Source organism: Artibeus jamaicensis, unplaced genomic scaffold (genome assembly GCF_021234435.1).
Source record: "Artibeus jamaicensis isolate MK-2021 breed Jamaican fruit bat unplaced genomic scaffold, CSHL_Jam_final contig_354, whole genome shotgun sequence".
Classification (NCBI taxonomy): domain Eukaryota; kingdom Metazoa; phylum Chordata; class Mammalia; order Chiroptera; family Phyllostomidae; genus Artibeus; species Artibeus jamaicensis.
The window spans coordinates 9,332,586-9,346,013 of record NW_026521803.1 but is presented as its reverse complement, the minus strand read 5'-3'; the positions used below and the strand labels follow the sequence as shown (position 1 = coordinate 9,346,013).

At 45.8% G+C, this 13,428-nt stretch overlaps 1 protein-coding gene across 3 annotated transcripts in view; it reads left to right on the top strand.

Moving 5' to 3' along the window:
* Positions 1-13,428, top strand: part of TMEM241 (transmembrane protein 241) — a 117,930-nt gene that overhangs the window by 52,480 nt on the left and 52,022 nt on the right. For all 3 annotated transcript variants that reach the window (XM_053664371.1, XM_053664372.1, XM_037134114.2), the window contains exons 11-12: positions 1,081-1,115; positions 10,580-10,649. In XM_053664371.1, the coding sequence (XP_053520346.1) occupies positions 1,081-1,115; positions 10,580-10,649 (105 nt within the window). The remainder of the gene's footprint in view (positions 1-1,080; positions 1,116-10,579; positions 10,650-13,428) is intronic.

Here is a 13,428-nt window from a genome sequence, read left to right as displayed (position 1 = left end):
ATGAACAGACACTAATTTCTCCTCATCCATTAAACAGAAAATTACCGTAATGTTCTCTATTCATACCCCACCTCCTTACTTTGCAGATGGAATATGCATGTGTGTATGTCAAAGGGAAGTAGACAGGTGTTCTCTCTGGGGTAGAATTTGTAAAACAGAACAATGTATTGGAATTTAGCCTGTGGAGACTATTTCTTCATATTTTATTTCCCATGAGCGTAGGAATGTCTTCTACTTTGTTCACTGCTGTATCTTCAAATTAGAACAGTGCCTGGCACTGACTAGATACTCAATCAATATTTGCTAAATGAATGAATCACGAGGTATGCTGTTTATCTGACAGGATATGCCTGTTGTATCAGAATTGGAGGAGGAGTTTCATTCCTAACCTCTAACTAGGTCCGCTGCCTGGATGGCCTGGGATAGTGGTGGCAGAGAGTGTGGGCGGTGGGCGCAGGCCCCGCGAAGGCGCCGCACAGGCACTGGGGGATGGGAGGAGCTTTCAGGGAGGAAGCTGGGAGGGTGCCAAGGACAAAGGGGGCCCACATGCGAGGAAAACTCCTCCTCTTTTTCATCCTTTTTGGCATCAATTGCCAACCAGCCCAGGTGGTTTTCAGGCACATGGTGGATGGGATGGATCGCTTTGTGGGCTACCTTCTTGGACATTTCACCTGCCTTCTATGCAGTTAATTTTGTGGCAAAAAGAGACTCGGCACATGTCCAACAGCTAGCTTTTAGAGTGCAGCCTGTTTGTAATTTAGAGTTTGCTATGTTTAGCTTGCAAATACTGTTTGTAGATTAGGCGAGTTTGACGATAATTGGTGGCACGGCTGACCCTCAGAGTGGGGTATGGGTCCTTAGTCCGTCACAGGGTAGATTCAACCCGCTGGCCCAGACCTAAAGCATTTCAAGAGACTCATTCTCTCACTGAAGAGCTGGGTTCAGGCAGAATGAGACCATTCAGTGCAGGTAATGTGCTTGTAGGCCAATTTCATATTTCCAAGTAGAATGGTTGGAAATGCATGTTGCTTTCTCAGTGCCAGGGAAGCTTTCCTCACTACTCTGCTCTTTCTCTTGTAGTGCGGTGCTTCTGGCGTTGGCATCTCATCCCACAGGTAAACATTATTTTATCCGTTTGTTTTACATCACCCATTCAGTGCAGTGCCCTGGCCTGGTTTTATCTCAGGGGCAATTTGTAAGAGAATGTGGTCGCCTTCCAGGATGTCAAGCTCAAGGGTTAGAAATAGCCCACATACTTGAGACTGTTCTTAATAACCTACGAGGGAGTTACTGCCCGTGGATTTATTTTTATCCTTTCTTGAGCTTCATTCTGTACAATTTCATCTGGCGCAATCTCAAATGTGCGGACAGGTTTCATAACTGCCGGGTAAACTAGGGCTTGTGTGTCCTCTTCTGGTCTCTTCCTTAAGCATCCAGAATGGCTTTTCGGTTGTAATACCAAAGGATTTGGTGAAAAAGTTCAAATTTACCTTATTTCTAATTAACATCCTTTTACCATCTTTGGTCATATGTTATCATCTCATCTTTTTTATTCATTAACTTTGTTTTAGAGGGAGGGAGAAACAGCGATTTGTTGTTCCACTTACTTATGCCTTCGTTTGTTGCTTTTGTGTGTGCCCTGGTGGAGACCGAAGCCATAGCCGTGGCGGATGGCGATGCTCTAACCACCTGAGCCACCCAGGGCCTGTTGTCCTCTCATCTTCATAATTCCAGATTAAAGTCAAGCGTTAAAACTTTCCTCTACTTTGTTGCTGCATTAATTACTGCATACTTGTTTTTCAGATTCAGGGATTGCCTACAATAACTCTATTCCATTGTGATTTTTTTTTTACTTTGAAAGGTTTTGAAGTCAATGCCAAAGACAAAGCAATAATATCTGTGTGTGGTATGGCTAAAAATACATGTTTTATTGGCCACCCTCCTTAAACTAATGTTTATTGACCATTTGCTATGGTAAGGCCTTTCCCAGCCCCTCAGGGACTCAGTTCCCTTATCTGTAAAGTGAAAAAAGTGGACTGGATTAGAGTCAAGGCTCCTTCGAGCTCTCATACTGTGCCCGCAAGCAATGACAGTGTTCCGTTTGTGTTCTGAGCCATTTCACCCTATTCGGACTGGTATCCTTAGGGAATTGCTGGTAGTGACTCAGATACTGTTTCGAGATCGTACGTGACAAAATAGAACCCATGCTGTGTAAGGATAATTAGAATGACTTTTCTCTCAACGCATCATTCCACACGTGCCCACACCGACGCACATCTGCTCATTTCTGCCCACTCCCACAGCTGGGCGTTGTCTCACAACTACGACGCTTGCTGTCGAGTGCCCTCTCCATGACCATTTGGTGAAAGCCTGTCGCTCATTTGTGTTGTAAAAGAAGAAATGATACAAAACCATGGAGTTATCCCTGAACAGCTTCTGCTTGCCCGGACTGCCAGTTGCCTGCCCGTAATCATGCCTCGCGTCACTCCTTCATGTGGCCAGGAGTTTGCCACCTGACAGATTCTTAAAGAGCCTACTAGGCATCCTCCCCATTGAAATGCGTTTTAGTCAAAGGCCTTTGGAAAGTTCTGTTTGCTGGTTCTCCTTGGTTGACATGTTCATTTATTCTCTGAGTGACTTCTAGTGGGTTTGGCGAATCATTTTCACCTTAAAAAAATCACTCTGCCTTTCACCTAACAGGTTATGCCTGTTCATTGGTTACACTCATGATTATTGGAACTGAAGGGAACCTTGGTGATTGATTACCTAGGGCGCCACCACATTCCACCAATGAGGAAGTGAAACCCAAAGGAATTATGAGAGCTGACTGAGATAATACGGAGGAGGTGAGCGGCAGAGGGAGACTGGAGTTTAGGTCTGTCTCCCGACCCTCTGTCCAGGTTTTTCTTTTTAAATGCTTCCTTTTCAGTGATCTTACACTTGTTATAAAGTCTCTTGAGTGAGGGAATATTTTTGTCTGATGTCCCTAAATTTCTTTCTGGAAATTCTCTTGGTTAGAAGGGCATGGTGTTCACCAGTGGCCAAGCATGAAGACTGCTAGGAATCATTTATACATTTTAGGCAACATTCCCACATTTGACCTTGAGTAATTGCTAAACTTTTAGGTCAAAGCTACAATACCCTGAGCACCTAGTTACTCCCTGAACACCAAGCAGTCAGCAGACTGAAGTTATAGAGTGGCCTGGGCTGAAGAGCAATTTAAAATAGGCTGTGGTTTCTTCTGGAGGTGAGGCAGTTGTTCTGGAATTAGGTGGTAGTGACAGTTGTACAACCCTGTGAACACACTAACAACCACCGAATTGTAGACTTTGAAAGGGTGAACTTTATAGTATATGAATTATATCTCAACAAAAAATTGTATAGGGGATAAGAAAAGGAAATCTCTTTTATTTGAGAACCTGTTTGGAACTCATTTCTACCTGAAAAAGATATTAGCAAGGATTAATTTTTCTCCCAATCATATTTTAAGTTAAGAAAAGAATGGGTATTAGACATCAGATGTTCATTTCTCGAGCCTTCCCTTGCAGGCTTTGCTCACGTCACATGGTGAATGGTTGAGGGCAGGTCTCTGGTGGGCAGCTCCGGGAGTTGTAAAATCTGTGCGGTTCATCAGAGAGAGGTGTGGTGTGTCCTGGAAGGACTTCTGGCTGGGGCTTTGGTTTGTTGCAGTTTTTGGGTAGTTGGGGTGGTAGCTTTGAAGAGGCCAGAGACAGGAAGTAGCTCCTGAGAAGGGTTTTGCTGGGCCTATGGGCCTGGCTGCGACTTTTCTGTCAGTGGCAGAGGCGACCTTGGCCTCCCTTGCTGTCTGTTGCCGAGGCTCCCCCTCGAAGTCCAGTGAGCCTCGGTAACCATCATAGCAGAGCTCTGGCATGGGCCCTGGGGAAAGGCAGGTGGAGTTATGTACAAACCAGTGTCAGCCTTCCAGAAGAGTCCGGAGATTTCCATCCAGACCAGCACCAAGTTCAGTATCTAACCCATGAGGGCTCCACACCTCGTATTAGGTGTGTTAAGTACCCCAAAGGCCCTGTTTTTATAAAGGTGCTCTGTGTGTGGTCGCCATGATCATGATCGTTGGTTCCTAGAACTTATACAAATTGTGTGTCAAGGTGTCTTAAACGGGTGTGTCTGCTTCTCCTGTCAGCTTCTGTCAAAGGAGCATCACTGACTGGAAACCTTGGTGGAGGTGGGGCGGGTCCATTGAACGCTTGCTCGGATGAGGACTGCTGAATAACAAAACGATCTTGACTAGAGGCGGGATCTACTTGTGAAATCCACATAAAAAGAGACTGTCCCTGCTTTAAAAAAAAAAAGAAATATAATTGATATTTAACATTGTATTTGTTTCAAGTGTACAACATAATGATTTGATATATGTATATATTGTGAAATGATCATAACAAGTTTAGCTAATTAATATCCATCACCACACATAGCTACTGTATTTTTTCTTATGGGAACTCTTTCTTAGCAACTTTCAAATATATGATACAGTATTGTTAACTCATAGTCACCATGCTGTACTTGACATCCCCACTCTTACTTACCTTGTAACTGGAAGTTTGTACCTTTGACTACCTTCACCTGTTTCACCCACCCGGCCCCCCCCCCCCCCCCCAGCAATCACCAGCCTGTTCTCCGTACCTGTGAGTTCAGGTCTTCGCTTTGTTTTTGTGTTAGATTCACATGTAAGTGAGATCATACAGTATTCGTTTTCCTCTGTCTGACTCAATTCGTTTACCATAACTCCCTCAAGGTCCATCCATATCGTCACAAATGGCAGGATTTCCTTTTTTTATGCTAAATATTCCGTTGTGTATATACCCCATTTTCTTTATCCATTCACCCATCAGTGGGCATTTAGGTCGTTTCCATGTCTTGGCTGTTGTGAAGGAGTCTGTCCAGGTTTTGATCAGCTTTAACTTCCAGGAAGCCCCTGGGCCACCAAGGCAGTCGTGGTCCTGCTCTTGGAGGTCTCACAGGACCCAGTCTGTGCAGCTGCAGGCAGAGGCCCAGCGCTTCAAAAAGCATTCGGGCACAGCAAAGCACTTATGTTTGTGAGAGCGGGTAGCTAACGCAGCTTGGGATTAAGGTAGGGATTTGATATGCACATTGACGGAAGCTCACAATCTAGAATACCCCTGGGAGATCAGTTTTCTGAGCTTTATAAACTCAGGTTAATTGTCCTGCACTCTTTGATGGGTCCCAGTATTATTTTCTCCTAGCTGGATACCATTGACTGTGAAGTTTAAGCAAACTTAACAGTTGAAGAAAATTTTCTTTCTACAGAAGTATTCAAGGACTGCCAGGATTGGGCAGCCCTAGTTCCTGCCCATTTGTTTACTTTCTCATTGGATGCAGGGGTCACCTCCCCATTTGAAGACAGAACAGCACTTTATTTCTTCCCACTTCTGCTCACTGTCCTTTCTACCTAGACTGTCCACTGCCAGGCCTGAGTGTGACTCAGGGAGAGCGCCTTCCTCACTGTCCTCACCTGCAGCAGTTAAGACACAGAAAGAGTCAGGGACCCTGGGTACAGTCTCTTTTCGAAGGATCTGTTAATAATTTCTGACATTTTAAAATGAGACTTGATTGTTTTTTGTTTATTCTCACCTCTTATTTTTTACTTGCATCTTACTTATTTTGTAGTACCTTTAAAACACTTTAAAATTGAGATATAATTTATATATATGAAATGCACATATCTTAAATGTACAGCTTGACCAATTTTGACTAAAATGTACAGGCCTGTCCAGAAAAAGTCCAGCCATTGTTAATATGACAAGAATGGTTTGCACGACATTGATGTAACCTGGCAGCCAAGGACAGTGGACAGAAATGCGCATGTGTGAACAATGATGACTTCACTGTACTAGTCAGTGGGGGCAGTAGACACCATTGAGTGAGTGTGTACACTGTGTGGCTGTCACATTCAAAATGACTGAATGAGTAGAGCAATGAATATGTATCAAATTTTGTGTTAAGCTTGAATATTCCTCTGTGGAAACTATTCAGATGATTCAGAAAGCCACTGGTGATTGGCAGCTTTATCTCGACAACATGCCCACTCATGCATCATGTCTCGTGCAGAGATTTTTGGCAAACATCAAATCACCCGGGTGACTCAGCCCCGCTACAGCCCAGATTTGGTGCCTTGTGACTTTTGGCTCTTCCCAAAACTAAAATCACCTTTGAAAGGGAAGAGATTTCAGACCATTGATGAGATTCAGGAAAATACGACAGGATAGTGGATGGTGACTGAGAGAACTGTGTGAGGTCCCAAGGTGCCTACTTTGAAGAGGACTGAGGCATCATTGTCCTTTGGACAATGTTTCTTGTATCTTGTATCTTCTTCAATAAATGTCTCTTTTTCATAGTATGTGGCTGGATACTTTATGGATAGGCCTCATACCTGTGTAACTCATACCCCATCAAGACATAGAGCATTTTTGTCACTACAAAGACTGCCTCATACCGCTTGTTAGTCCTTCTCTGCTCACCCGACACCAAAAGCTGCTACTGATCTGATTTCTGTTACTATAGAGAAGTTCTGTCCATTGCAGAGCCTCATAGGAAGTGTTTCATCATGTGCGGCTCTTTCATTCATGGTGTTCAGAGATTCATCCAGGTTGTTGTGTGTATCACTTATCTATTCCCTTTTATTGCTGAGGAGTGTGCCACTGTATGAACATACGACCTTCAAAGTACTCTGCATTTGATGCATTACACCTGTTGAGGCTTTTTTTCACTGCTCAAAACAGTTTTTGAACTTTTCAATTTAATGTCTTTTAGTTCTTCTACCATTTTTGTTTTACCTTTTCCACAGCGACAAAACATTTTGCTTTGAGGATCTTTTTCATCCAGGGAAACAAAAACAAAAGTCACTTAGGGTGTGATGGGGTGAATGGAGGTTATGCAGGTTTCTGTCACTGTCAAAAACTGTTGAACACTCAGTGTGGCATGGGCAGGTGTGCTCCTAAATCACCTGTCATGAAATGAGCAGACACGCTGAAAGAATCTTCAAAAACAAAAAATTTTACTGAAGCAGAATGCAGCCTCTCACAAAAACACCAGCTGGCACACTGACACAGCTGGGTTCCTACAACACTCACCTACCGGGGAAAGCCTGCAGTATAGGGGCCCACCGTCCAGAAGATAATTACAGTTCTTTTGAATCCCCCCTTCGAATGTTTTGCCTCTTGGGTAAATACCCAGGAGTAGAATTTCTGGGCCTTAAAGTAAGATGTATTTATAACTTTTAAAGAAATGCCAGTTTCCTAAAGTGCTCTTATACTCCCACCCAGGAATGTATGAGAGTTTTAGTCGCTCCATATCTTTACCAACATTTGTTGTTGTCAGTCTTACTTTAGCTATTCTGGTGCTTGGATCCTGGTCACTCAGTAGCACTTTTGACTTAGCTGCCTTTCTCACTTGCTCATGCATGACTAGAAAGATATGCTTTTTTGTAGGTGCAGGAGATGTGGCTTAGGCTACAACCTTTGGGATGCACTGGGACGTGATGTTAGGGCTCAGGTTGATGACAGTCCCTCATGTCCTAGGTGCAGCCCCTGCCACTTTTTCTGCTCAGCCACCGGGTTTTTCTCCTTTGGTGGAATCAACCTCCCCCTCTAATCTTTCAACCTCATGCAGAGTCTCCAAGGATCTGGGAACTTTCCTTTCCCCAGGACTGTTTTAAGCAGTAATAAGGAAGAGAAATACCCCCCTTGTGTGTGGAAGTTTGCATTTCGTATCTGTATGGGGCCCCTCATCTGTGGTGGTCAAGAGAGAGAATTGCAAGGCACATGAAAAGCTGGGAGAACCACAGGAATCTGACCCAGAAATGACCTTGGTACCTGGTATGTCTATTGCTCATGTGTGAGATAACGCGAGCAGCACTAATCCCTTCTTGGAATGGACCCTCCATTTTCCTGCCAGTTCTGAGGGCTAATTGTGGTGAGAGGAAATTTTCTCGATGTGCAGATATCACTTACGCTTGAATGCGGTAGGAAGGATTGTGCCACACTCTCGCTGTGGCGATTTCATGCTCTGTCATCTTGGAAAAAATGGGATTCACTCCCTCACTCAGAGACCCAGCAGAATTTTAGCTGTGGAGCATGGGAATTGGAGGCTCAGCCCGGACTTTGGCATCAGCTGAATGTTGATGCCACAAAACATGGTTATGACTCTTGAGCCGCCCAATTTGTGCTTAAATTGTGCATTCTACCCTAGATGGTACAGGGATGTTGTTGTTGTTTTAGCATCTTTACAAATTTTTAAGGCTCCTGGATCTAGTCTTTATGTGGTTGGGGTCAGCCAGCCACACACTACAACAGCTTCAGGGCTATTTGTAGTACAGTCGTTAACCTTGGGTGTTTAGAGGTTGGAATGCACCCTGTCTGGCTAAGAGCGCTGCTTTGGTAAAAGAGGAGGCAGGCTGAAGGGGTCAGGCATTTGGGTCAGTTTGAAATTGAGGACCAGCATATTCAACTGGAGGGTGTTTAGGACATTCTCTCCAAAGGAAACAAGTGGACATTCTCAGTTCAGTAGTGATTCCTGTGTGTCAGGACTGGTCCCAACCCAGTGGGTGCAAGTGATGAGTTAAGAGAGAGTTGCTGGACTCTCTCTTAAGGACTTGATAGTTTCAGAAGAAAAGACAGGCATGAAGTCAGCTCAGTGCCATGTGAGAAATGTGTGGTGGTTTTAGCAATGGCTCAGAGAGTGAGCTATTCTCTCAATAATTTACAGAATCGATGGTCAGGATTTTGGTGAGGGTTTTAATCTAACTGATGAATTCCCTAGGTTGGTGATTTTTTTTTTTTTATCCTTCTCCCTGTCTACCTCTGACCTCTCCCTGCAGCCTGGGCAGGGCTGGAAAGGTCGCCAATGCACCGTGAGTCTAGTTCACCTCCTGACAAAAGCTGGGTGCTGAAGAGGCAGTGCCCCAGGAATCTCAAGGTCCTGCGTTCACTTCATTTCCCTCTCTGCCCGTGCCTCGTGATCACACGGACCGTGCCACAGTGTCTCTCACTGAGAGGGAACTGGGAAAGGGCCGGGAACCAACTGCTACCGCAGGGACCAAACAAATCCTCCACTGGCATCCCTTCCACCACCTGAGCAGGGGGCTCTGCCCTCCCTCTAGGACCGGGGTGCCCAGGGGGGCCTCAGCTGTCACTTCTGTGGGGAAGGGGGCTTCAGATGGTGGTCTTCATGCGTGAGATATCTGAGCCCGACGATGCCATTTCCAAAGTCCCTCCACCAACACAGGTCCCTAGCAGACAACAAAGGTACTCAGTGCAGTTGTGGCAGAAAGAGGACAAGAACTCAGCCTCTTGTCGTGGTGCATGAAAACCAGATCCCATGAGACCCTCTTGTTTTTGGTTAACACACGCACATATGCATATAAGGGACAAAACAATAGTCGTGATTAAAAAAATAACCCAACCTTCCAGAGGAATGGAATTCAGAACTTTCCTTCCCAATACTAGATGGCTGAGTCATTTGCAATCCTTTAGGTCTCTGAGGAAGTACAGCAGGCCATGTGTCTTTTGTCCCAAAACTCTTGATCAATAAGAGTAGTGACAAAGGAAATACTATCTATACATCCCACTGCACACCTCACACGCTGTGAACAATCAGAAGACACATCCCCTCTTGCTCCAGTCCGTCCAGAACCGAGAGCCAGACCCAGGCTGGGGGCCTGGACAGCCTGGCTCCTCTCGGCCTCAGAAAGTCCAGATTTGGAAGGATTAAGTTATCTGCTGTGGAAATGCTTAATTCCTTTTCTCTGGACATTTTTGGAAGGCTTTCTGCTTTTTTAATCTCCTGACTTCTTGTTTGTGACCAAGTTCAAATTCCACAGAGGGAAGCAGCCAATATGTGTGATTATTTCCTCTTGCACCAAGTGGAACTAAAAGAATGAACTTACTTCACTAGAAATAAATGTACCCTTTGGACCTTAAACGAGTGTGCACGGTCAGTCTGGCCCTGCACCGTTTGTGCAGTAATTAAACACAAAAATGGGGGGGAAAAAAAGATGTCAGAGGCATGCTTTCACAATCTTTTTTTAGCCATAAGGCAGAAAAGAATAGAAGAACTTTTTGAAGACAAGCCTTTTTTCGGGTCCTGTGCTCTGCCCTTGGAGGGATGGCCACCTTGGCAAAGAGGACAGACCCGAGGGCTGCAAGTGACAGGCTCACACTGTGGCTCCATCAGTCAAGAATTGTGTCGTATTAGGCTAATCTCTTAACTTCTTGAGCTCCAGTGAAAAGGCAGGAAACAAAACTTCACAGAGTTATAAGGATGGAAAGAGAGATAATGTACATAAAGCTTTTAGCATTGGGCCCTGCCCAAGGCAGACTCTCACTAAATGGGCATTATTATCTTCACACTGTTATTATTATAAGAAAATGCCTGTAACATAGAAACCTAGGGGTGCCAGTGTGAATTCAGTGCAGAGCAGCTCAGAGGGCTGCTGTGCTCAAGACCCTCACCTCGCGTTTGTGGGGCTGCTGGGGGCTGCGGGCAGGTGGGCCACTATGTTCTCCCTTGCTGTGCCCCTCAGGTGATCTCCTCGGCATCCTGGACTTTCCGTTCCTGTACTTCTACAGATTCCACGGCAGCTGCTGTGCCAGGTAATATCGACTCCTGAAACCCTTGCAATATTAATATGCATTTCTGTACCACCAGCAGTGTCTCGCTTTCCCTGAAGTTCAGGGTCGGTGCTGTCATCCAGATGAGTAGCAGTGGTGGCGGGCACGGGCATGGGAGCAGCTCCCTGGGCCATCCATGGGTTATTATGAACACCCTCGGGTGCTCAGGGCTGGCCTGGGGCCTTTGAGGACCCATGTGCTGTAGACGACTTTAGGCCACAGCAGTGGTTTTCAAACTGGCCGAAGAGCTAGGATTTCCAACTTTTTTTTTTCTCCAAGAGCAATTCTTTTAACTTCAGTATGTAACACTGATGAAACTGGCTGAGTTCAAGGGAAGATTTGGGTCTATAATCCTGCCCTGTCAACTTCCACCTTGGCCTCCCTCTTGCTCCTAAGGACAATCTCAAAAAAAAAAAAAAAAAGCCTCAACTGATCCCCAAAATGATGAGGAACTGATTTTGGAAGCCATTGACCAGGAGATAACTGGACAACACCATGATCATCAATATTGGCCTTGGGAAGTACTCAGGGATCTAGATCAATTCAGTGGATAGAATTACAGACACAAAAGTTTATAACCATCCTGCTTCCCTTTCCTGTCGTACTCCCTCTGCTTGACTTTATAATGCTCAGGATGGAAAGGATTCTGTGGACAGGCTCAGAGCATGTATTCTGATAGGGTGGAGAAACCAGGCTTAGGTTGAATTCCAGCCTTGCTGCTTCCTGATTGTGTGGTCTTTGGTCAGGTTTTCCCAGTTCTCCTAAGCCATCATTAGTTTTCTCATCTGTAAAATGGAAAAATAATAGCAATGCAGGGTAACTGTATGTATTGAGTAAAGTGTTTAAAGGCCTAGCATTGTGTCTGGCCTAATAAATGATGACCATTTTATTATCTGCTGAGGTCACCTGCAAATAAAATGCCAATGAACCACAAGCAGCTGCTACATAAGAGTCAAACTGCCTATTTCCACACTCACAGGGTTGTACCTCGTCATGCAGTGATTCTTCACAGAGAGTCAAAAAGCCCATAGGTAGCTAGGTACTGTTTCCAGTGGGGGATGCATTAGGACTAAAAGAATCAATGATATAGAGTCTGCTTCTGCATATGAGCTTCAGAATGATTTCTTAATCGTCCTAAGAAAATTTAGAACGCTGACAGAATTCATCCTCCCAGTTCCTGTCCGTTTGGTCAGGCCTTGCCGCTTGGCGAGGACTGTGCGACGGGGTGTTAGTGCTGCTCCAGTGCCCGTCGACCTGTTTGCCCTTGGCCATCGGCAGCACCGGCAAACGGGTGGGGGTGGGCTGTGGTTGTCTGGAACGGAGCAACGCAGTCCACAACCGTTGCTGTTGGCTTTGTGGGATGGCATTCTGGCTCCATTTCTGCCTCTTTTCATCTGAAACTTTCTCATAATCCAACATGAAAAATCAGGAATTTTTATTTGAAAGGATTGGAAATATTTATTTGAATTGGTTTAATTCTCTGTCACATTTTGCCCCCTGGCTTCAGTACCAAGCTTAACCCCTTTTAAGCACGTCTCATCTCCTGACTCCTCCAGATTCTGGGTGAGCTCAGGAGGGGTCGTGGGGGTCGGAGGGGATTGTATTAGTAGCCAAGACCTGGATACCCCATTAACAAGGAGCCCAGGCTCCTTCACTTCTGGGGCCCTCCCGTGGATGTTAAGATCTGCCTCTATAGCAGGAGGAGAGCTGAAAATGAGAGTGTGGGTCAAAACCCAGGAGAGGCTGGGTTCCGGCCAACAGTCTGCTGAGGGGAGTGGTCAGTACGGAATCATGCCCTTCCTCTGGCCAGAGGAGGAGAGGAGAGGAAAGGACCAGCGGGGACGTCAGTACAGGGAACTGGACAGGTGCCTGTGACGTTGTTAGCTCGTTGGACGCAGTGGGTGGATGCCACCAAGGAGAGCCCTGGGTGCTCTCTGTCTTACTTTCCACACCCAATCTCACAGCCACGGGCACCCGCACCATCTCACACTGTGGCTCTGACCAGGGGCATCTGTAGGGAGGTTTGAAGAGCTGTGGAGAATTATTCAAGGAGCCGGGAAACCTGGATTATAATTATACCTGTGCCTCAGTTTGCATGTTAATAAAGTGAGAAATGGGGCTGGGGAACCTTTTTGTTCTGAAAATCTCTGATTTCCAAAAGGTAGGGTGGGGACCACTATGCTCATTCCTGCTTTAAGAACACAGCACCTGAGGCAAGAAAAAAAGGGAAAAAGGAAAAAAAGTGGGGGATTTGGTCAAGGTTACTAGGGTCAATGAGCACCAAGAACAGAAATTCAGGCCACTAGATTTTCAGCCTGCTGCCTACCCACAGCGGCCTCCTTGCCTTTTGGGTATGACGGACTCAGTGTCTTGACCCGAAGCTGCCCAGCCTTCCATCACTACACATGCCGGTCTGAACGAGTTTGCGGGTCAGCCAGGCCAAACAGGCTGATGTACACACAAGGGAAGCCTAAGGCATATCTCTGGTGCTGCCCCAAGAATGTGGCTGTGGACTGACCTAATCTAATGAAGTGAAGGCACACATTTCTGTGACATTTGGCCTTAATTTAATTCAAGCTGCTTCCAAGTGAGCCTGTCAGACACTGATGTAATACCTACTATGCCCAAGGCCCCAGGCTTGGCCCTGTTGGGGGAGACACAGGGAAACCTGAGGTCAGGCCCCACCCTCTCAGAGCTCATGATCAAGTTGGAGCCGCACGCCAGTGCCTGCAATAGAGGTCAAATGGCAGTGTGACGCTCG